Source organism: Haemorhous mexicanus, chromosome 20, assembly GCF_027477595.1.
Source record: "Haemorhous mexicanus isolate bHaeMex1 chromosome 20, bHaeMex1.pri, whole genome shotgun sequence".
Taxonomy (NCBI): Eukaryota; Metazoa; Chordata; class Aves; order Passeriformes; family Fringillidae; genus Haemorhous; species Haemorhous mexicanus.
Window position 1 is genome coordinate 3,487,507 of NC_082360.1, and position 23,884 is coordinate 3,511,390.

A 23,884-nucleotide genomic window follows, 5' to 3' on the forward strand; every position below is an offset into this window, starting at 1 on the left:
TGGACAAGGCTCATGTGAGGAACCCTTGGGCTGTTAGCACCCAAAGCTCATTTGCAGGTCAGAAAGAAATCCCCAAAGCACTCGGTACTGAGGGATCTCCAGGACAATGTTCACTAAGGAAAGACACTGGCCAGCATTTCCATGAGAGCATTTACCCTCCTCCTCAAGGCACATCTCTCAGGAGGTCAGAGAGCTGCTTGTTGAAGGGAAGAGGTGGAGACTGAGCTGGCTGGAGGAGTGGTTTGGAGAGCCTGATGTGGACAGCAGTGTGGTTCCACCCCTCAGGGAGCTGCCAGTGTCCTCTGCTGCTCTTGCCCACCCAGCTTTGCTCAAGGCCAGGCAAGGGCTCCCCGTCGGGTTGTCCCTTCCTCTTTCTTTGTTTCCAGCAAAATGCAAGCTGGGCTTGGCTGCTGCATTGTTTTAAACGTGGGGGTTTTGGGAAAAAACCAGCTAAAATGTTTGTTTCTGGATAAAGTGTGTGATGGAAAGGGGAAACTGGAAAATCTGTGCTGGAGGGTCAGAGCTCCAGCTTGGGGTTGGAGACCTGAGAGTTTGAACATGTGTAAAGAGCTTTCCAGTGTGGGGCTTTTTTGAATTAATTATTTTGGGATGCTGAGAGCTGTGACTTGGACACAGACCTGCAGTGCATGAGCTGTGCCAAGAGCAGACTGCAGGGCAGGGACTGCTGCAGGGAGCTGTCACCCCTGTGAGCACCCGTGTCATGGCAGGAAGAGCTCTGTAGAAGTCAGAAACCAGATAAATCTGAGCAAAAGCAATTTTAGTTTTCTTTATCTCCTCCTTCCTTTCTTCTACCCATATTTCTGAGATGCAAGACAGACCATTTTGTCACGAGGTGCCCTTTGTGGGACCCTTCCTGGGTTTACAGGGGGGTGAGTGTTGTGCTTTGGTGCTTTCCTCTCCCCACAACCCCAGAGCAGCTGTGGTGCTGCTCCCATCAGGCTGACTTTGGGGCTGGATCCTTCTGTGCATCCTTCCAGCTGGTACCCCACCCTTGGGAGCCCATCCCAGACTCCCGTTGCTTCCCAGCAGTTCCCATGCTGGGGTCTGAACCACAGCTGGGGGACATGGGGTGTCTGTCCATTCATGTCTGTCTGTCCCTGAGCACAGAGGGGCTCCTGCCAGGTCACTGATACAGAACATCCTGGGGAGGCTCCTGCTGTCAGGCTCCTCAGTGCCCAGCCAGGCTGCTTTTGCAGCCTGGGGTTCACATTGAGGAGTTCTGGGGTATTCCTCCCTCAAGGAAAGCAGCCCAAAGTCTGTATCCTCACATTTTAACCCCTGCAGTCTCCCCTTGCTGTGGCTTGTCCAACATGTGAGCCCCAGCTCTGAGGGCTTTGCTTTCTTCACCATCTCTGGTTTCCCTGAACCAGGGGATGTGCCTATGGCTGTGCCAGCCCCTGCTGCCAGGACAGAGGAGGTGACATCTGCTGCCCTGCTGGGTGTTGGAGCAGAGCTAGGTGGCTGCCACGGGCATGGTCCCCCCTCCCTGTGCCACCAGCTGGACCCAGCAGTGACCGATGGCTCCTGCCCAGCCAATGGATGTGTCTGAGGGATGGAGGGTCCAGGGTCAGAGCAGCCCTGGAACATGGATACATCCTGCATGGGGGATCCTCTCCAGCTCCACCCCGGGCCTGGGAGGACCTCCTGGGATGAAGCAAGGCTGTGCTCCAGTGCTCTCCCTGGGATCCTAATTCACAGAATCACTGGGTTGGAAGAGACCTTCAGGACCATCGAGTCCAACCCAGCCCCAACACCCAGTGCCACATCCAGGCTTTGTTAAACACACCCAGGGATGGGGACTCCACCACCTCCCTGGGCAGCAAATGTCATGCTTAAGAATACAATCATTGTGTTATGAGGATTGACATTCAGCTATATTTCAAATACAGTATAACCCCCAGTTCTTAGGAAATTTGGCATTGCTTTTTTTGTGACATAGGTTAAAAAAAAGAAAAAGAAAAGGAATCTGGATCTCTGTCTTCCCCCAAACGCAGTGCCCTGCTCTGCTCTGCCATGCCATGGTGGGACCCTCTGCTCCCCTCCGAGTGTGGGGATAATTTCTGCTCGGGGGCTGAGTTTCCTGGCCTTGATTTGTTTTATTGCTGGGTTTTTAACTTGTCTGAAGAGGCAGGGCCTTTAATCCCCAGCTGCTTAAGTGGATTGTGAGCCCTGGGATGAAGGAGCAGAAATGGAGTTACGAGCCTTGTGCAGTGTCTGTAAGCACCTCTGGACACACTCAGGTGGACGGTAACTAAATCCTGAACCACTTTTCATGTTTTTCAGCTCTGAAAAGATCCTTTGAGGTCGAGGAGGTAGATCAGTCTTCAAATTCCTCCACCCCACAAAGACGGGCCCCCAACACCCTCCTCAGGTCCACCGTGTCCAGCTCCACGCAGAAGTTTCAGGAACTCGGCGCCAGGAACTCGGAGCCATCCAGCCGCCATGCGGAGCCCGCAGCGCAAAGATCCCCCAAGCCCCCTCTGAGGAGGGTGGAGCTCTCTGGACCCAAAGTGCCCGAGCCGGTGTCCAGAAGAACAGAAATCTCCATCGACATCTCATCCAAGCAGGTGGAGAACTCCACCTCGGGCCTGTCGCGCTTCGGCCTCAAACGAGCCGATGTGGGCCACAAGCCCCCCGAGGGCACGGCCAGGAGGACTGAGATCACCCTGGGCAAGCCCCAGGAGCCGGGGCTGCGGCGGGCGGAGGCGCCGGGCTCCAAGATCCCCGAGCTGCCGCAGCGCCGCGCCGAGCCCGGCGCCGTGCCCGAGGCCGCGCCGCGCCGCCCGGACAGCCAGGGGGGCAAGGGCACCGAGAGCCCGGGCGCGAGGGCGGCCGAGGGCTCCGAGCCCCTGCCCGCCCTGCCACACCTGGCGGACACAAAGCCACACCTGGTGCCCACCGAGAGCCCGCCAAAGAGAGAGGAAGGTGAGTGCGGGGGCCTGGCCAGGCAGGGATGGAGTGAGAGGCTGCAGGCTTTGTGAGGTGGATCAGGAGGCAATTTATAATTTTATCATTATTATATTTATAAATAAAATTTAAAATATTTATAAAATATTTTTAAAATTTTATAAATTATTATATTTATAAATTCTATCCTTATGATTTTAAAATTTAAAAATATTTATATATTAAAATATTTATATATTTATGTATTTTTAATATATTAAATTTAAAAATAATTATAAATTTATAAATGTTATAATTTTAAATGAATTATTATAGTTATAATTTCTATAATTTATATTTCTAAATTTATAACTATTCATATATAAAAATATTTATATATTTATATATTTATAGATCTATATATTTCCATATTTTTATATTTAAAATTTTTAAATATTCATAAATTTACAAATGCTATAATTTTATACATTATTATTTTTATACATTTTATAATTATTATATTACTAGTTATTTCAATAACTAATTATATTTATAATAATATTTAATATTAATAATTAATTACACATAGTTTTATGCTAATTAAAATATTAATATTGAATTATAATTTATCAGTACTAAAGATTATTTAGTATAATTTATTATAGTTTATTGGTATATAACATAATTTATAAACATTAAATTATATATTGATATATAATTGTTATATTTATTATTAATTATTATTGATAATTAATATTAGTTATTATATTATATAGTTATTCTATTATTTTTATTGTTATAATGCTATTTTATAATGAAATTTTATAATGTGACTCGCTAAGGTGAGTCTTAAATCTCTTTGATTGGGGTCAGAGTAAAAACTTTTCACACTATTGGTGAGCTATGAATAGCACACTCTGGAGAACCATATGTATAAACAAGGGTTACAGAAAGAGAGATAATTGTTTAAATGCTTTTATAATGTTATTTTGTAATGGTTTTTTTTTATTGTTATAATGTTATTTTATAGTGAAATTTTATAATGAATTTTATAATGTGACTTGCTAAGGTGAGACTTGGTTGGTCTCAAAGTAAAAACTTCTCAAACTATTGGTGAGCTATGAACAGCACACTCTGGAGAGCCATGTCTATAAACAAGGGTTACAGAAAGAGGGATAATAATTGTTTTAATGCTTTTCTCTAAGTTTCCCACAGCTTCTTACAGCTTCCCAGGAAAATCCTGGGAGAACTGTGTTGTGGCATTCACATTCCCTGAACATGATTCCTTTACCCAGGGTTTTTCTCCTGGAAAGCTGAAAGGCAGAGAGAGGCCTCAGAGAAAAGGGAAACAATTCTTATCTCATTTGCTTCTCCTGTGTTGTGCTCATGTGGAATGTGTTTGGAGATTGTTCACCCACAGGTGATTGTTCCATTGCATTCTGCTGGGAGTTGTTTTCACTCTTTGGCCAGTCAGGGCCAGGCTGTGTCAGGGCTCTGGAGAGAGTCACGAGTTTTCATTATTATCTTTTTAGCATTCAGTATCTTTTCTGTAATCTCTAGTACAGTATAGTACTCCTTAATAATATAATATAGTATAATATTATATAATTATATAGTATATTATACTTTATTATACTATGTAATTATGATAATAATAATAATATTGTATAATAAAGTAATAAATTAGCCTTCTGATGAGATGGAGTCAGATGCATCGTTCTCTCCCCTCGTGGGTGACCCTGCATTTACAATTCCCTGTCTCTCTCTGTCCTGAGGATGTGTGATTACCCTGTACAGCCCTGGCTGGGGTGGTGGCTCAGGTGTCACACAGGAGGTGGCAGGAGCTGCCTGCTGCACTTTCAGCTCCTGTGGTGGCACCTCAGGGCTGCTCAGGGATCTGTGCTCAGATGTGTCTGCAGGCAGAGCTGTTCCCTTGGGTTCATCCTGCCTGAAAGAGCTGTCGAGTTCAATAAGAAATTCTAGAAAGAAAGAGGAAAGGAAGTGCCAGTGCTGGCAGAGCAGGTCTGAGCAGTGCTGTGGGGCCAGTGTTCATCCCTGTGAGGAGGGGAACAGGGAGTCACTGCGGGAGCAGCAGGGCTTCATCCAGAGACATCCACCTGCCCTGGGCAATGGAGACATCTCCTGGGATCCTTAGCTGGATGAGAGCCAGGTGAATCCTCAGGAAAAGCCACATCAAATCTGCCATGGGTGATCCTGCCACATCTTCCTTTCCACAGTGCCTCCCTGGGTGCTGGGAAGTGCCAGCTCTGCCAGCTCAGGCTCGATGTGCAGACCCACAGGGCCCTGGAAAGGCTCTGAGGTGTGGGAGAGGTGCTGGCTCTGGAAATGGTGTTGGGATATCTTTGTTTGGTGGTGTTGTTTATGGTTGTGGGGCAGGAACTGCCTCTTCATTAGCAGAAGTCAGGGGTTTTGACCTTGGAGACAAAGTCTAATAACATCGTGGACCAGAGCCCCTATGAAACTGGAGACCTGGCTTATATTAGCTCTATCTTGTTTTCAATTAATTCCATGTTAAAGCCAGCTTCCCTCCCTTCCCAGCTGTCATTTATTGTCCACAATGTTCTGGATTTTCCTTTCCTGTTAATTACTTTTCCATTCTCCATCGCCCTGAGCTCTCTCCTGTGAGGGATCCCGTGGTCAGGGGGAGGTCACCCCCTCCCTCCCCACCCTGGGGGCTGTGGGATGGGCTGGGGTGGCTGAGCCAGGACCTGGGAGGTCCGTGCCTGGCCCTGGAGCTGGACCAGGGGTCCCATCCCCTCTCCTGTGGTCACCCCGAGGTGCAGAGAGGCCAGGCTGTGGTGTGTGCTGGTGTAAAACCAAGGCAGGAGTCAGCAGGGCAGCTGATGTCGAACCTGCAGCACTCAAGTGGGTTTTTCTTCCTGTGTGTGGTGTAGGCATGGCTTTTCTGAGCTGGGTTTTTTCACAGGTTGGGCCATCTCCAGCTGGGCACAGCTGAGCTCTGAGCCCCAGCCCAAGGATGGGGATCTTGTGAGCCCCGCTCTGTCCCCAGCTGCTGTGTGTGGTGCCCAGGAGCCCCATCCTGCCCCGTGGGATGGTGCTCAGCCTCACCCTGCTGGGTCTGGGCTGCTCTGAGTGCCCCAACCCTGAGCCCCACGAGTGGTTGGCACTTTAAGAGCAGAATTCTGGCTGAGCTGCTGAATGCTCCAGCTGCCTGGGGCAGGGAGAGAGGGGCGACAGCTGCTGGGACGAGTGTCACCCCTGAGCCCAGCTGTCTGGAGTCTGCCTGGCAGCATCAGCCAGCCAGGCTCTGCTACAAAAGGGGCTTTCAGTCCAAATGTCTCCAAGAATCATCACAGAATGGTTTGGCTTGGGAGGTGTTGGAACCCAGGACATTCCTCTGGCTGCCCTGGAGAACTCGAGACCCTGGCAGGGGCTCAGAGACCTTGGCACAGGGTCAAAGACACCTGTGCCTTTGATTTGAACCCATGGAAACAATTACCAACTTTGTGTGAGGAGTTACAAGGCACAAGAGTTTGAATAGAATGATAGTGAATTTGTCACAGGGGGAAAAAGTAGAATTTTGGGGATTTAGAATGGGGGTTCAAGAGGCAAGATGGAGGAATCTGGGCATGTCCTGTCCTTCTTCTCCTTCTTGTCCTCCACCTTCTGCTGTGATGGTGGCACTTCTGGATTGGTTTAGAGTAGAGACAGACTGTCTAACACAGGTGATAGGTATTGGGAAATTTTTGTAAATAAAGCACACGTAGTTCTTAGTATAAAAAGCCAACACCAGCCCAAGGGCAGGGACTGTGCCACAACCCGACCTGCTGGGCAGATCTCAGCAGGGCAGAAAGAGAACGTGATAGGTAAGAGAAAATAAACAACCTTGAGAACAAGAGCTGAGGAATCCTGACTCCTTATTCAGTCTCGGGGCTGGGAAAAAGAGACTTTCTGACACCTCAGGGTCATCTCAACACCAGAGACCTCGTCAGGAAGAGACCCTAAAGATCATCGAGGTCCAACCCCACTACCACAAAGACAAAGTTGGAGGGGTTGTGAGGGCTCTGTCTCCTTTTCCCTGTGTGTCAGCACAAGGCTCCAGCCCAGGGTCACTGCCAGAGCACGTCCCCTTCCTGACCATGTCCCCCTCCACTGCCATGCCCTGAGGCTGCCCTGCTTGCTCTCACACAGGAGCCCATCCTGGGGAGCTCCACCCCTTGGTGCACAACACCCCCTAGGGTGATGCTGGGCAGGTGTGTGGCCTCTCTCCTTGTTGCTGGTGCAAGAACACCGAGAGATTTTGGGGGGCTGCACAGGGACCCTCGGGGTGTCCCACAAATGGGTGCAGGCACCTTGCCAATGCTCCTCAGCTCCACGGCAGCTTTGGCCCCACCACAACCCCCCAAATGCAGACACTGCCCTGCAGAAGAGACTGATAGTGAGCTTGTTAGTTAAAAGAGTGAGAAGAAGTTGAGAAGTAAAAAGAAACTAAAAAGAGCTCTCTCTAAGGATGTTACTAAAGAGACTGAGAGAAGAATTAAAAAAATATAAAGAAAGAACTTTACAGCTAGGTGAAATATTTTTAGAAAGTTAGCTGAAGTTACTGTTACTTTTCTCTAATAGTGTTGCGTTAATTTATTGTAACCAATAGTTGGAGTAAAAAAAATATAAACAATTAGAAAGTATATAAAAAGCCAGCCATTTTCCATCATAAAGAGTTACCATCTGAGACTACTTGCAGTCTCTGCTTTGTGTTGTGACCACCTCAACAATGACACTGCCCCTCTGATGTCTGCAGCAGGGACTTGTGTGACAGCCTCTGCTCCAGGGTTTGGGTCACCAGGAGGTGCTCCTGGGCCACCGGGCACCCCTGGACCCTGTGGCTGGTGGCTCTCCAGCACAAACAGCTGCCTCCAGCTGCCCTCACTGGGTGGGGGCGACCTCTCCTGTGCTGGGACCGGCCTTCCCCAGCTGTCAGGCTGGCTTGCCCTGCTGCTGAAGGCATGCAGGAGAGCGTGCTGTGCAGGAAGAGGCCAGTCAGAGGAGAAAAACAGTCCCAGGGAGCTTGGCAGCTCAGAGCAAACCACAGAGGAAAGGAGCAATTTCAGTGCTGAGCTTCATTAGGGCAGCAGGGCTGGTGGTGAGGGCTGAGCCTGCTCCAGAGCTGGGAGGAGAGCAGGAGGTGTTTAATGGGGCAAGAAATGTTCCTTCCCATCCACATTCTCCCTCCCTGAGTCTTTGTGCTCTCCTGCACTCCCTGGGGAGAATTTGCTTCTATAACATTGAATTGGGCCATTAGTGACAGGGAGGTGGGACAGAGGCACCCATCCCTGGGGGATGTGTCACTCAAAGGTGGACTTTGTGTCCCCAGAATCTCCAGTGGAGATGTCAATGGAGGTTTTGTGTGGCTGGGCTCCCCAGCTGGGACAGGGAAGTGGGATGGGGTGAGCAGGTGATGTGGATTGCTATAGCTGCAGTCTGCCAGAGCAGTGTGAGCTGGGCTGTGCAGTGGGGGCAGGGGGAGGACATGCAGAGAGCAGAAAGAGGCACAAACAATTAAAAATAGCCATGAAAACAGGGTGAGGGGAAGGGCTGCTTCTGAACCCACAGCCTTGGGCATTGTGGGAAGCTGTCCTTGCTGTGCAGCACTCACCAATTGTGAATATCCAAATCTGAGCTCCTGTGGGTGGGAGTGACCTCTCCCAGGCTCCTGCTGTGGGCAGCAGCTCACTCCCAGTCCCAGGGCACTGGGCTGGGGTGGCAGAGGAGGATGTTCCTGCCCTGTGATGGCAGAGCAGGTCTGAGCAGTGCTGTGCTGCCAGTGTGGCAGGAGCTGCTGGTTCATCCCTGTGAGGAGAAGAGCAGGGAATCACTGCGGGAGCAGCAGGGCTTCATCCAGAGACATCCACCTGCCCTGGGCAATGGAGACATCTCCTGGGATCCTCAGCTGGATGAGGAACAGGAAAATCCTCAGGAAAAGCCACATCAAATCTGCCATGGGTGATCTGCCACAGCATCCCCTTGCACTGTGCCTCCCATCTCTGGCACTGTGCTTAAGTGGTTGAGCCACCTTGGCCTTCTCTTGTTCCTTGCAACATGTGGTGGTCGAGCTTGGAGAGGGGGGAAGGCATTGCTGGCCCCAGAAAAATTCATGGTTTCCATTTGGGTTTAATAGTCTGTTTCTACTTCCCCCAGTGTAAAGCTGTTTGTGCTGATGGCTCAGCTCTGGGATCTCAGGTGGTGGATTGGAAGCACTCTCAGATGAGCAGTGGAAGCTGGTTTGATCTGATGCTCCTGTCTGTCTCCTCACAAGCTGCTGTGGACCCTGGGACAGCACTCAGCCAGCAAGGCAGGCTCTGTCCCAGCACTGCTCCTGCTCCTGCCCCTTGGGCCTTCATGGCAAGGATGCTCTGGAGCTTGTTCAGATAAATCAAGGGAGTTAAAAACACCTAAACCAGGGATGTGACCTTTCTCTTGTCCCAACATGAGTCAACACAAAACAGTCTGTACCATCTCTGAGCTTTCAGCTTTGTTGGAGTCTTTGTCCCATGGCCCCTTTGGGACAGACAGACAGGGTGCCAGGTGCCTCTTCAAACTCAGCAGGGTCCCCCCATCTATTTTGCTGCACAACAAGCAGGGCAGCATCAGGAGAGTGAAGCAATTCAACTGTTTTCACTCTTTTTTTCCAGCCAGAACCCTTATGGAAAGACTTCTTTAGAATGCCCATAAAGGTGGGTTAAAATTTAAACAATTAAAAAATACTTAATAATTGAAAGAAGCAAACTTTGACTTCCACTGAAATCCTTGTGAAAACCAAGGACCTGTTGCTGTGTGCTGGGAAAATGTGGTGGGAGCTGCAGTTTCAAGCCCCCATCCTGCCATGGACACCCAGGGATGGAGAAGTGAAGCCACACAAGCCTTGGGGTGACTTTTCTTCTGTCCTGCACTGCTGGGGTGACACCAGGTGTGGGGCTGCAGGGGTTGTAGGGGTTTGGACAGCTGTTAACACAGCCAGGCTCCCTGGGATGGAGAGCCCAGGGCTGAGTGGAGATGCAGTGAGTCACCATTTCCAGCTCTTTAACTGTACAAAGAGATTAAAGCTGTAGGGAAATGTTTCCTCCTAAACCAGCTGACAGATTCAGGCTAGGTTATGGACAGTCTTTTTATTGTTATTATTTTTATTTTTAATGGGAAAATTCCTACAGCCCAGGATTCCAAATGGAGGGGCTGAGTGGGAAACGCTGAGTCTTGGTTTGTGAAAGCAAGTGCCAAAAATGAGATAATCTGGAAAAATCCAGACCTGCAGGCCCAGTGACACGGGAAGAGGAGTGGGAGCGTGTGTGGGGGAGAGGAATGTGTCCCATCATGGAGACACTGCCTGATCCAGGACACCGTGTGCATGGGAGGGCACTGCCTGCCTCCCCTCCCTGTGTGTGCCCTGACCCTGGCTCTGGTTTTGGGCTGTGTCTGTATTGGACTGTGCTTTGGGCAGTGTTTCTTTCTGGTTGTGTTTTGGGCTGTGTTTTTGAGCTGTGCTTGTTGTGGGCTGTGCTTTTGGGCTGTGTTTTAGGGCTGTATTTTTGGACTGTGTTTTTGGGCTGTGTTTTGTGCTGTGTTTTTGGGCTGTGTGTGTGGTTTTGGGCTGTGTTTTGGGCTGTGGTTTTGGCTATGTTTGTTTTTGAACTGTATTTTTGGGCTGTGTTTTTGGGCTGTGTTTTTGGGCTGTGTTTTGGGCTGTGTTTGGGCTGTGCTTTTGGCTGTGTTTTGGGCTATGTTTTTGGGCTGTGTTTTGTGCTGTGTTTTTGGGCTGTGTGTGTGGTTTTGGGCTGTGTTTGTTTTTGAGCTGTATTTTTGGGCTGTGTTTTTGGGCTGTGTTTTTGGGCTGTGTTTTGGGCTGTGTTTGGGCTGTGCTTTTGGGCTGTGTTTTTGGGCTGTGTTTTGTGCTGTGTTTTTGGGCTGTGTGTGTGGTTTTGGGCTGTGTTTTGGGCTGTGTTTGTTTTTGAGCTGTATTTTTGGGCTGTGTTTTTGGGCTGTGTTTTTGGCTGTGTTTGGTTTTGAGCTGTTTTTTTAGGGCTGTGTTTTGGGCTGTGTTTTGGGCTGTGTTTGGGCTGTGGTTTTTGGCTGTGTTTTGGGCTGTGTTTTTGCATGGGCACTCTTGGTGTGGATGCTGTCCCATATGGGTGCTCCAGCTGGGCAGGATACACCCCAGCCTGCAGCCAGACAGCTCCAGGAGGATTTGTTTGCCTTGCTGGAAGTCCCTGAGGGCCCATGGGAAAAGCAGAGACCTCCCCAGTGGAGCTTCATTATGCAAAGGGACAGTTTCCCATACGAAACACCCTCTGCACCATTCCCACTTCCTTTCCCTGGTATCTGAGACCAGGAGAGGGCAAAGCTGGGGACGCTGCATCCAGCCTCAGAAGGATGTGGAGCTGCTGGAGTGAGTCCAGAGGAGGCCACAGAAATGCCCTGAGGGCTGGAGCCCCTCTGCTCTGGAGCCAGGCTGGGAGAGCTGGGGGTGTTCACCAGAAATAAAGGCTCCAGGGAGAGCTCAGAGCCCCTTTCTGTGCCTAAAGGAGTTCCAGAAGAGTTGGAGAGGGACTGGGGACAAGGGATGGAGGGACAGGACGCAGGGAATGGCTTCCACTGCCAGAGGGCAGGGTTAGATGGGATACTGGGATTAAATTCTTCCCTGTGAGGCTGGTGAGGCCCTGGCACAGGGTGCCCAGAGAAGCTGTGGCTGCCCCTGGATCCCTGGCAGTGCCCGAGGCCAGGCTGGACAAGGCTTGGAGCAGCCTGGGACAGTGGGAGGTGTCCCTGCCATGGCAGGGGTGGCACTGGGTGGTCTCTAAAGTCCCTTCCTACCCAAACCAGTCTGTGATTCCATGCTGAGCTGCAGAGTGACCCTGGCCTGAATGTCCTGGCAGGTCTCTTCCATGGCTGTGCTGGGTCTGGGTGAAGCTGTGCATCCATCCATGTCATCTCCTCACCTCCTGAACCTTGCAGGAGGGATCCAGGACTGAATGTGTGTCTGTAGAGGGCAGAGCCTGACTGCAGGGTCACCTGGCTGTGGCTCAGGGGTCTGTGCTCCAGCTGGGTGTGATCCCTGAGCACCCTCAGGAACCTCTGGCTGTGTTTAACAAAGCCTGGAGGTGGCACTGGGTGCCAGGGTTGAGTTGAGGTGTTGGGGCTGGGTTGGACTCAATGATCTTGAAGGTCTCTTCCAACCCAGTGATTCTGTGAATTCTGTGATTCTGTGACTCCCCTCTGTGATGAAAACTGGGGCAGCCCCAGGACAGAGGTGCCTTTGCTGGCTGAGAAAGGGGTGAGTGCTCCTGCCTGCTGTGGGATTTGTGTTCATCCAAGTGGTGCTGAAAGGCAAAGGGAGACACAGCCCTGGCTGAGGGGGGCATGTAGGAACCAAGAGTTTCTCTGTTGATCCTGTGGTATTTGCATGTCTGGAGCCATGGCAGTCTGCTGGGGAACGTGCTCCCCACCCATCAGCTCCTTTGGATCCTCCAGCTTTCTCACATTTAGGTTAATCATCCTGCAGGCTGATAAGGCAAATAAAATCCGTTATCTTGGCCAAGATAAAACAAAGAGTTTGCTTTGATCTCCTGCAGTAAGGCCTGGCTGCTGGTTTTGTGACTTCTCTGCTGTCTTTGGGGGAGGGAAGTGATGGCAGTGGCGATGAACCTTCTGTAATTAAGGAATCTTTCTCTTTTAACCTATTTCTAAACTGCTGTCCCTGCCTGAGATGTTTCTGTTGGCCAGTGGTTGAAGGGACACCATAGGCTGGGTGCAGTGCCAGCTCCATAAACTCTGTCAGAGGACTGAATTGAGATTATAGGGAGATAACTTTGTTTTGAGAAGATCAAACGATCTGTTGTGAGCAGGAAAAGATAAGATGACAGCAAGCCATTTGTGTTCTTTACACTCCTCCAGCAAACAAACAGACACAGAGACCCTTCTACATTGTCCAAAATGCCTGGTGAAGCTGAAGTGAATGTGGCTATAAATGGAAAAAGCAGCTGGTCTTGGATTGCAGCCTGTGCTCAGACTTCTTTGAGCCCAGTTTTTCTTACATCTGTTAGAGGTTTTAAAGGAGGGATGTGGGGAGAGAGCTGCTTTGCTTTGGGGTGGTTAAATTTGGGTCACTCATCTCATTGATCTTCTGAACAGAAGTTCCCAGGGTTTCTGGTCTCTGTGCAGAAGTTCCCAGGGTTTCTGTAGGGTCACATGCATGAGTGCTTCACCCTCTTGAATCATTTTGGTTTATCCAGGCATGCTGGGAGACAAAGCTGGACCCAAGGGTCTGTCCAAATATTGTGCAAACGACAAAACTTTGCCGATGTTCGTGCATTTATGAAAAGCAAATAATTTTAACAAACCACCTAAGGTTGCTGTGCCAGCCCAGGAGTGACAGGGTGGGCATTTGGGGTTGCTGGACTTGTACCAGCTGCAGTTTGTTCTCTGTGGAAGCTGAAGGCTGGTTTTTGCATGGCAAAGGCCATTTGTCCAAAAAGAAGGAAGGATGCCTGAAATGAAGCATTTTTCTACACCTTGAAGTTCAGAGGTTGATGATGCTCTGGCACATATGAACATAGCCTTGAATTTATGTTTAGCTTTTCAAGCCTTGAGAAGATGCCCAGGGTTTGTCTGAGTCTGGTGGTCTTCCCAGGTGTTCTCCTGTATTCTTCCTAGAGGAATGGAGGTGAAAAGGGATTTGCAGCAGCACAGAACTGGGTAGAGCATTAATCCCTTGTTGTTATGGGTGCCTGACAGCCCCCCAGCCAACCTTGGCTCAGGTTGTTCTGTTGCTGTGGATGATCATGTGCTGAAGTGTGTGTGTCAAGTTTTCTTTGACGCTTATCCATAATACTTGAACTTTTTATGGTGACTCTGCCTTCCCCCCTTTCCTCCTCTCCTGCTGCACACGGAGTGTGCAGACATTGCTTTTCCCTTTCAAAGCAAAGCTCAGCTCGTGGAGATCTCAGAGTAAGAAGATTAGATGGGACTCCAAAAGGATGTGGTGCCTAGGAGGGGAGGGCAGTGATAAAAGTTAATGATGTGTGAGCTCCTGTGTAGGAAATCAGCTGACCTCTGTGGCAGGGAGAAATGACGATGAGGACTCCATGGCTATCAGAAGGCTAATTAATGACTTGATTATACTATAATATTCTATACTATATTACACTACTTCTAAACTGAAACTGCACAAGCACTCAACTCTACTGCCCAGAATCTCGTGACTGTCAGCCAACAGTCTTGACACACACACATGGATTCAATTGGTCAGTGAATCAAAACACACCAGAATCCAATGACTAATTTCCTTCAGGTAAACAATCTTCCATAATGCATTCTACTTGTTCTAAAACACAAGAGCAGTACATGAAATAAAAATTGTTTTTTCTTTCTCTGAGGTTCAGAGAATATGAATCCCAGAAAATCCTTGGGAAGTTGTGCCTTGCTTATCTCTGTGAAGAGAAATGCAGCCACACTCCTGAAAGGAGTTTTCTCAGCCCCATCTGTGTGGTAACTCACAAGTCTCGAATTGTAGGGCATTGCTTTCAACTCCAGCTCAAGTGCACCTGGGTGTGTTTCATGTGGGCTGGGTACATCTGGAGGGGCATCACAGGAGCTGCTCTGCCCGGCTGGGGCTGCCTGTGTTTGCTTCCCCTCTGTGTTATGGCTCTGGATGGGGTATTTTGCTCACTCTGCTGGGCATTTGCTCTGATCTGGGAGCTTGTGCTGTTCTCTGCTGATGCCCTGAGGAGTTGGTGGGCTTTGGACCCTTGTCTGAAGGTCTGGCACATGGAGGCACAGGGTGAGTCCCTGGTTTCAGTCTCTGAAGCTACAAATGTGCAGGCTCATGTTCTATCCCATGTGAGATGCACTCAGGGCACTCCCCCCATCTGCAGTGGAAATCAGTTCATGGACCAAGAGCCAGAAAAACACTGAGATGGCAAAAGTTTGAGTGGGGGGAGAGCCTGGTCAGGATCCTGCCTTTGCTGTCCACTCCTTTGTTGTCTTGGAAGAGTCCCTCTTCCAGCTTCTCCTTTTGTACCAGGGAGCTGGTGAGATGCCTGAAGTTCAGTCTTTGCATTGGGTTCTTTCTTCTTCTGATGCTTTGAGATGGCTGACCTAGAGCAGAGGCTGGACACAGTTACAGAATAAAGCAGGGATTTATTAAAAGGCCTCCATGAATCCACCTTGGGCAGCACAAGAGCCCAGCCAGGGCTGCACCCAAGATGAACCAAAATGGTCCCAAAATGCACGGCTGGGCATGGGGTCTCTCCCTGGGATCAGTTCTGCTCCATTTGCACCTTGCAGTTCATTGTCCCATCCCAGCTTTAGCCCATCCAGTCCCACCCTGCTTGTTTTTCTCTCTCCAGCCCACGGGGTTTGTGCTCTTGGGCTGAGCTTTGGGTCATTTGTCCTTGGTGCCCAGCTGGAGCAGGAATTGTTTTGTCTTCCTGCTCTGTGCAGAGCTCACCACCCCCTGATATGAAGCCCAGATCCACCCACTAAAGCAGCAGAGAATCTGAGAAATAGAATGGCCAAAACCTGAGGCATCACTTCCAGATTCATCTGGTGATTAGGAATTAGCTGGTCCTGCTTCCAGAGGTGCTGTGGGATGGTGCAGGGTGGGAGCAGCCCCTGCCCAGGTCACTGGGGTGACCCTACAAAGGGTGGTCCTGAGCTGTCCAGGAGGAAGGGGATGCATCAGGTGTTTTCTGTATCACAGCCTTGCCAGTCTACCTTGCTCACTCCTGAATTTGAGAATAGTTTGAAGAAGAAATAAAGATTTGGAAGGCAGACTTTGGAGTGTGGGGAACAGATGTGGGATGGATTGTACCTCTGGTTGATGAGTGTTAGAGGCTGCTGGCACTGAGGGACGAGCAGGGGGATTTGGATGCTCCTTGCCTCATGGCCTCTTCCCCTGCTTCCATCTGGTACAGGCTGGATAGAGAATGGACAGTACCTTGGAATTGTCCAGATATGTCCTGGGAAAAAAGAGTAGATCTGAGCAGCTTTTCTGATAAAAAACAATTGTTTAGACAAACTCTGGCTGAACTTGCTTCCTCCTGCATCCCAGCCTGAAGATAAAGGGGGTGGAAGTGGGAGGCCAAGTTCACAGGCTGCTGGGGCCCTCCATGGGGTCACACCGGCCTCGAGACCCCCTGTCCACCCCTTTTGGTGGCCTTGCAGAAGATGAGAGGATGTACTTGAGTGCTGAGGGTGATGCCCTGGCTTTGGGTAGTTCAGTGCTCCGAGATGTGATGGGAGCCTTGATAAGGCAGCACATCAGGGTGTGGGTGGTCCTGGGGGCAGCAGTGAATCCATCATGGTCCAGCTGCCGGGGCTGGACCTCGGCTGTGTGCTGCTCTGTGGGATGCAGGAGGTGAATTTGCTCCAGCCCTGCTCTCTCCAAGCCTGGCAGGGCTGGGTGTAGGGTGGCTGAGCAGATCAGTGCCCCTGAGAGATCCCTGTTTGAGCTGGCAGGTCAGGATTTGGTAGGGCAGTCAGGATCTGGGGGGGATGTGGCCACTGCAGAGGTGTTGTGGCTCCTGCTGAGGTCTCCAGGAACTGCTTTGTGGAGTCAGATGAAATCTGAGATCCTGCCATAACACTGATGTTCCTCCCACCATTCCTCAGGGAAACAGTCCTCCTTGCCCTACTTTGTGTAGTAAATAAAAGTTTATTTACAGCCCAGGAGTGCACGCCCTGAGGTTGGGAGGTGAAGGGTTCCTGCTGGGCCCTGGAGGAGCTCTGGGGTTTCCTTTCCTCAGTTCCTGGACAGAAAAGTCTTGGGAAGGAGCAGCCCTGTGAGTGGGAGCTCAGGGGAGCAGAGCTTTGCTGGCCCTTGGGGCATGGCTTTGTTTCCTGGTCCTGTGTCCCTGTGTGTCACCTGGAGAGGAGCTGAGAGGAGATAACAGAGCTCACAGGTGACACGTGGGCTGGAGCAGCCAGGAACAGCAGTGGGAGGTGAGCTGCCATCCTTCTGTCCCCATCCTTGGCTCAAGGTGGTGTGGGGACAGGGCTGAGGGGGAGGTGGGGCTGAGCTCTGCTGACCTGTGGGGTCTGTGGGGTTTCCAGCTCTGCCCTGGCACTACCCAAAATTCTTCTACAGCACTTTAGGGAATGAACATTTGTTCTCCTCCACTTGGAGGAGTGGGAAGGGTCTTTTTGGGGTTATTTCAGCCCATGTGTGGGACAGATTATTTATGGGGCAAGAGAACCAAAGCCATGATTTGGGCTGCACTGAAAGAGCAAAGCTGGGAAAGCTTCAAATCGTGGCTGCAGAGACAAGGGGGGACGTGGCTGTGGCTTTCTGCTGGGACCACTGTTGTGTCCCTTGGGAGAGGCACAGAGAACATTGTTTGGAGTTTCTGCTTTTCCTTCTCATTTTTCAGACATGCAAGATGAATTGCTCTCTTTTATTGTCCGCAGCAATATTTATTTTGCTGCTCTGCAGCAGCAGGGACTGGATAGGTTTCACAAACTGAATTTTCCCTGGACAAGCCCCTCCTCTGATTTCACACTCCCAGCTGCCAGGCTCACTTTTAAAACAGTTTGCACCGAGGCTGGAAATATTTGAAGGGCAGAGCAATGCCTTGCAGGAAATGGCTTAAGCTTCCTGCTCCCAAGATGGTGTGAGTGTTAAAACAGAACTGGAGAAATATTAGACATCCTACATCCGGCCTGGCTGGGGAGGGTGACCCTGGGGTGAGGGGATGGAAAGCCGGGACACCCCCTCCCCCTGCTGCTTGTGCCTGGCAGCTTCCTGCAGGACGAGGGGCCCCGAGGGTCCCCCTGACCCCCATCCCCCTGACTTTATGGGGGAAAAACTAGGAAATTGTTTCCTGCTCCTCAGGGCTTTGCTGTGTTTGGGTTTTGTGGGAGATGTGTGGGGTGAAATGTCATCAGAGTGAGCTCCCAGCAGAGGATGGGAGTTGGAGAAGCAGCAGTTCTGCTGAAATGTTTGTAACAGTTTATCCACCATCTCCCAGGCTGAAGTTGATATAAAATTTTGGTAACTGAACTGAATTTCAATTTTATATCTTTTATTTTAAAGAAAGCAAGCAAGCAGTGCTGGGTGGCCAGGGAGTCACTGCTCTGCTCTGACACACTTACAAGTTCAACAAAGTATATTTACTGTTTTTAAGCCTACAAAGCATTCTCTAATGTGCTTGGTTAGTTTGAATCAGCAAATATCAATAAGCTGGGATCAGCAATTTCATAATCTTTCTAGGTGGTCGTTGGCTTCCTGTCCTTGTGGTCGTCTGGAGGGAGGTTTTACATTGGTGTCTGCTACATGATTTTGTCATTAAGCTTTTTATTATACATAAGCATTTAGGTGCTTTGTTGTAATATCTCTTAGCTTTACCAAAACTTCCTCTATTTTATTCTAAGCATCAGTTGTCTTGCTGCCTCATCTCTTTTACTCTACTATACTTCTTTTATTTCGATGCTTTATTTGGCTATTCAGTCAGAAATTGTTCTTTATGTCTATTTTCAACAAAGCAAATGCAAGCATTTGCTGGTTCCATTGCCAATTGACACGAATCACAAAAACATTTTTCACAGAGTGAAAGGTGAGGATCTGGGAGGGCTGGGCCTGAGCTGGTCCCGTTTGTTTGGCGCTGGAGCAGGACTTTCCTCAGTGAAAATCACTGCTGAATTATCGGCTCCATCGGAGACATGGGAGCCCTTCCAACACGGAGGAATTCCCGCTTGGTGCCGGCTGAGCACCATCTACCTGGCCAGGCAGGGAATAGCAGCTGCTGTGTGCCCAGGACAGATGGACAGGGCTGGGACAGACGTGGGAATGTGCGTGTGCACAGATGGGCTCCTGGGGGTAGGCAGGACCTGGTGGCTGTCACCTCTTCAGCTCTCTGGGCGTTACTGCCCTGGTGTGGAAAGCTTCTCCAAGCCCTGCTTTGCTGGGTGTGGAGATTAGTTTTGTGTCCAGCCTACAATATTCTGAATAAAATTCCCTAACTCTCCACGCTCCAGCCTTTGGAGTTTACCTAGGCAAAGCAAAAGTACAGATAAAAGACACTAAATAAAAGTAAATAGGGCTGACATTAACTGGGTGCTTCTAAACTAGGAGTGTTCAGTTTGACTAATTAAAAAATGAATTGTATTGGGTAAAATGATATTATAAATCCAGTCTTATTAAATATTAGAAAAATACTAGAACTTGTTTCATTTGATTCAGGGCTCTGTACTTTCTGTTTTACATTTCTAAGTGGAGAACTTTGTGACAAATAAGATGATTCCTATTTTTGGCAAAATGGTGGAAAATACAATTTCAGCCCTTTCTCCTTTTTTTTTTTTTTTTTTTTTTTTTTTTTTTTTTTTTTTGAGGATGTGGAGATTTGGTTGGATAAAAAAATATCTGAGCTGTGTCTGGGAGTCTGCAGGTGCAGGAGGAACGAGGTGGAGGCTGTGGGCAGAGCAGGAGGAGGAGTATGGTCTGAGCTCACTCACAGTCACCTCCTCCAGCAGCCACTGAGAATCCCAAAATTGCTCATAATGAAGAAAAAACTGCAGCCGTGCTGGGAGCTGAGTCCCTTTGGGAGGCGTGTCCCAGCTCCAGGAGCAGCAGTGAAGTATGGGGCTGCATTTTGGGCTGGGTGCAGCATGAATGGAGCATTCTGCTGTGCTCCAGGCACCCTCCTCCTCCTTCTCCTCCTCCCCAGCTTTCTGCCCTGACCCCTTCCCTTCCCTTCCCTTCCCTTCCCTTCCCTTCCCTTCCCTTCCCTTCCCTTCCCTTCCCTTCCCTTCCCTTCCCTTCCCTTCCCTTCCCTTCCCTTCCCTTCCCTTCCCTTCCCTTCCCTTCCCTTCCCTTCCCTTCCCTTCCCTTCCCTTCCCTTCCCTTCCCTTCCCTTCCCTTCCCTTCCCGGCCGTTCCAGTGGGATGCTGGCAGCCCTGGCTGCTCTGTGAGAGCACAGAGGGCTGGGTTCCATCCTCAGAGGCAGCTCTGGCCCTGGGGAGGGCAGGATTTGGTGCCCACCTTTCCCCATGGCACAGAACCCCCTGAAGCCTGAGCAGCTCAGCCCCTGGGGCTCGGGGTTTGGCAGGCACGCCCTGTTTGTTTTCCAAGGTTTTTCCGTGGGGTGCATTTCCTGGGAAAGCTTTGGAAGACCTGGGGGAGGGGAAGATGAGGATGATTTAAATCCCAGAAGAAGTCACAGCTGGCTGAAAGCTGTGTCTGCAGCCTGCAGCACATCAGAGGTGCCCAGGGCTCTTGGGGAGCTCTGGGGCAGTGAGAGCCAGTGCTGGGGCTGCCCCTGCAGGGTGTGGGGGGCAGGAGAGGAGGGCTGGGCTGCACCAGGCAGCACTGGGGCTGCAGGACTGGGGGGACAGATTCTGGGGCTGTTTGGGACAGAAATGCAGTTATTTACCCCAGAGTCATCCCCACTGGCCTGTGGCTGCCACACTGTGCAGGGACCAGCAGGGTGGTTGGGCAGGGGATGTGAGTAAAGAGGCTTTGCTGCCCCAAAAGCTGCTTGGGTTTAGGGCTGCTTTTATCCTCCCTGCCACATCAGCTGGTGAAGCAGATACTCGTGCAGCATCCTTGGATCCACAGGGCTCCAGGTGGGAGAATGGGGGGGAATTTATGGGGAAAGGGAACATCCTTCCCCAGGAGTGTCCTGGCTACCCTTCAGGCAGCTCAGCAGCCCCAGGGTGTGCTGAGCAGATGTGCTGGAGCTGTGGGGCTGCAGGAAGGAGCAGTGCCTGTGTAATCCCTGCATGGGGGATTTATTTTTCTTCTCCTGGCTGGCTGACCCTCGGGGTGCCCCTGCCAGCCCTTCCCTCCGTGTCACTGCGGGTCAGGGTGTCCCTGTGTGGGACGTGCCCTCCTTCCCACACGGGGACACAGAGCCCTGGGGCTGCAGCACTGGGAGAGGCACAGAAAGGTTTGGGAAGAGGTTTGGAAAGGGATCCTTGAAAGGCTCTGGGCAGGGCAGGGAGCAGTGCTGGTCTTGCTGAACCACAGGCCTGCAGGGAGACCAAAGTTTCGCTTAAATCTTTATTAAACTTGTCTTAAATCTGAGATGAATGGGTGATCTGGAGCCTAGGGAGTGAGTTTTAGCCAGTCTCTGTGAGACTGGTGTTCTGCCTTGCCCTGATGTGCTCTGGAGGAACATGGATTGGGATGGGAAGGGCAGGGGGCTGTGCTGGACCTGCCTGCATCCCTCAAAGGATGGATCCAGCACCCAGCCTTTGCCTCAAAAGCTGATTTTCCCTATTGCTCCTCATCTAGGAAATAAGTTTCCCTCACAGCCTTTGCTTGAATGGTCCCAAACTCTGGATCTGGGGTCTTAAAGCCCTCAGTGCTTTTTCTTCAGGTTAAAAAACATCACTGATGGTTGATAGATTCCCAAGTGTTCTCGTGGGCTTAAGGGGGGAGCTGGGCCCCCAAGAATAGGCTGAAGTCAGCAGCACTCTCAGCTTCAGGAGGGTGTCAGACATGAGAGCTGTATCCTGCAGAGCTGAAAACCTCAAACCCCTTTGGGGCCCATGACCTTTGAGCAGCAGTGAGTGTCACAGAGCAGATCTCAGATCTTCAGGCTGGGGAGGAGGCTCTGAGCAGAGCTGGGGAGCAGTAGGGCTGCTCTGGTTCTCCTGGGATGTGTTTGAGAGGCACCAGGACTGTCCTGGCTCCTCTGGTTGGTGTTTAGGAGGCAGTGGGGCTCTCCTGGTTCCTCTGGGATGTGTTTGGGAGGCACCAGGGCTGTCCTGGCTCCTCTGGTTGGTGTTTGGGAGGCAGTGGAGCTGTCCTGGTTCCTCTGGGATGTGTTTAGGAGGCAGTGGGGCTGCCAGGTTTCTTGGGGTGATGGGGCTCAGCTTGGGGTCACCCAGTGCTGGCCAGGCTGAGATGAGGGTTTTGGGAGCTGGTGGGGAGCACAGCAGCCAGTGCCACCCATTGCTGTGGGGCAGCATGTGCTGTTCCCTCATGGGTTGCTCATGGGGATTTGCAGTCTGGAGCATCCCCCTGACGCTTTCTCCAGTCCTTGTAGGAAATGGAGACAAGGCTGGGAGGATCCTTGATGTCCAGAAGAGCTGCCCTGTGTATGACCTGCTGTAACCCTGTTAGGTTTGTGGGTGCTGTAAAGGTGAGGATTAGGTGTAATAGAGCCAAACAGGTACAGATGAACCCCAAAAACGTGCACCAAGCATGCATGGCAGCTCTGAAATGTTTCTCTCATTCACCTGAAGCTCATCTCTGCTTTCTTAGAGGTGGTTGCCCCAGCAGCTCCTGTGATGGTTCCTGATTCCTTTGAGAGCTGCTGCAGCAGCTTCTAATTCAGGTCTCTCCACTTCCTCAGCAAATGCAGCCACCTGCTCCCCTGGCTTCTGCCACATGTGTGGACACCTGCCCTTGATCTGAGTGCTGGTCCCAGTCCCTGCAATGCTCTGTAGGGTGGATGGTGCTGGAGACCTGGGTGCTGAGTGCTTCCTTCCCCACTTGGTGAGATTGTGGGGCAGGTCTGCCCCAAAACATCTCTCAAATATTGGTTCTTACATCTGTCTATCTACCTTATCTATCTATCTATCTATCTATCTATCTATCTATCCATCCATCCATCCATCCATCCATCCATCTATCATCTATCCATCTATCCATCTATATATCTATCTATCTGTCTATCTATCCATCTATCTATCTATCTATCATCTATCCATCTATATATCCATCTATCTGTCTTATCTATCCATCTATCATCCATCCATCTATCTATCCATCTATCATCCATCCATCTATCCATCTATCTATCCATCTGTCCATCTATCTATCTATCTATCTATCTATCTATCTATCTATCTATCTATCTATCATTTTCTGCACTCTCCTGAGGAGTATTACAGCCTAGCTGGAATTAGGTGCCTAAATACCCTCTAGGATGGATGTCTGGGCTCTCCTTGTGCCTCTGAACCCAGCACTGCCCCCTCACCCTGGTGCTGGAAGGGCATCAAACCCCAAGATGTGCTCTGTCATGGGGAGTGGGAGGATGGGAGCAGCTGGGGTGAGGCAGGGAGAGGCAGGATGCCCCTCTTAGACCTTCAGGAAGTGCTAACAGGGCTTCTTTCACATAGAGGTGGAGCCCATTGCAGGCAGACATTGTGGGACAGCTCAGCACAGCTGATGTGCTGTAGATGCCTTCTGTATTCAGTGTCGAGGTGTTTCTGCAAAGAGCAGGTCAGGACACCACAGCTCCAGCTCTGTCACCCCACCTTTCCTATTGCTCTCTCCAACAATTAGGCAGCTTGAATCCATCCAGCCCCTCATTTAAACAACTCCTTGAGCTACAGGATGTCCTGTGAGATTACTGAGTGCTTGAATGAGGGGCTTTCTTAGCTTGGCAGAGGCTGAGCAGACCCCAGAGAGCTCCGTGCTGGGGGAAGAGGCTGTTGCCAAGTCGTAGGAGGAATTCCCACGTTCCTGTTCCTTCCTGCTGGCTGCCAAACGCTCGTCCTGTCCACAAAAGCTGATGTATTTGGTAGGATTTAACCTTTGCTCACAGAAGTGAATAATGGAGATCTTTTACTTTTGGTTTCTGGGTGTAAATTCACAGCTCAGTGCTGGTTTTGCATGTACAGCATGGACCCATGGTGGGAAAAAACGGAGGAGGAACAGAGAGGTGCTTCACTTGGTGAAGGCCTCTGTAGCTGTAGCTGGGAGCCTGCAGAGACTTGCCCCTCCCTCCTGCCCTGGTGAACCCCCAAACCAGGCTTTAGGTGCCAACCAGACCTCACCATTTCAGCAGAAGCACAAAGGCAGCCCTGTGGAAAAGCAGGATTTGGGATTTCTCACGCCCAGAGTCGCTGCAGGTCCTGCCTGGACAGACACACAGGCTCCCACATTTTCCGTGCTGGCAGCAAGCAGGTCCATGGAGTTTCAGGGAGTAGAAATGCTCTGGTTTGTTGCTTCTTTTCAGAAGACACAGCTAGCACTGTTTTCTCTGCCCAGGACCTTCTT

At 50.4% G+C, this 23,884-nt stretch overlaps 1 protein-coding gene across 5 annotated transcripts in view; it reads left to right on the forward strand.

Moving 5' to 3' along the window:
- SEPTIN9 (septin 9) overlaps positions 1 to 23,884 on the forward strand; it is a 151,306-nt gene that overhangs the window by 86,431 nt on the left and 40,991 nt on the right. For all 5 annotated transcript variants that reach the window (XM_059863972.1, XM_059863975.1, XM_059863974.1 and 2 more), the window contains one exon: positions 2,305 to 2,946. In XM_059863972.1, the coding sequence (XP_059719955.1) occupies positions 2,305 to 2,946 (642 nt within the window). The remainder of the gene's footprint in view (positions 1 to 2,304; positions 2,947 to 23,884) is intronic.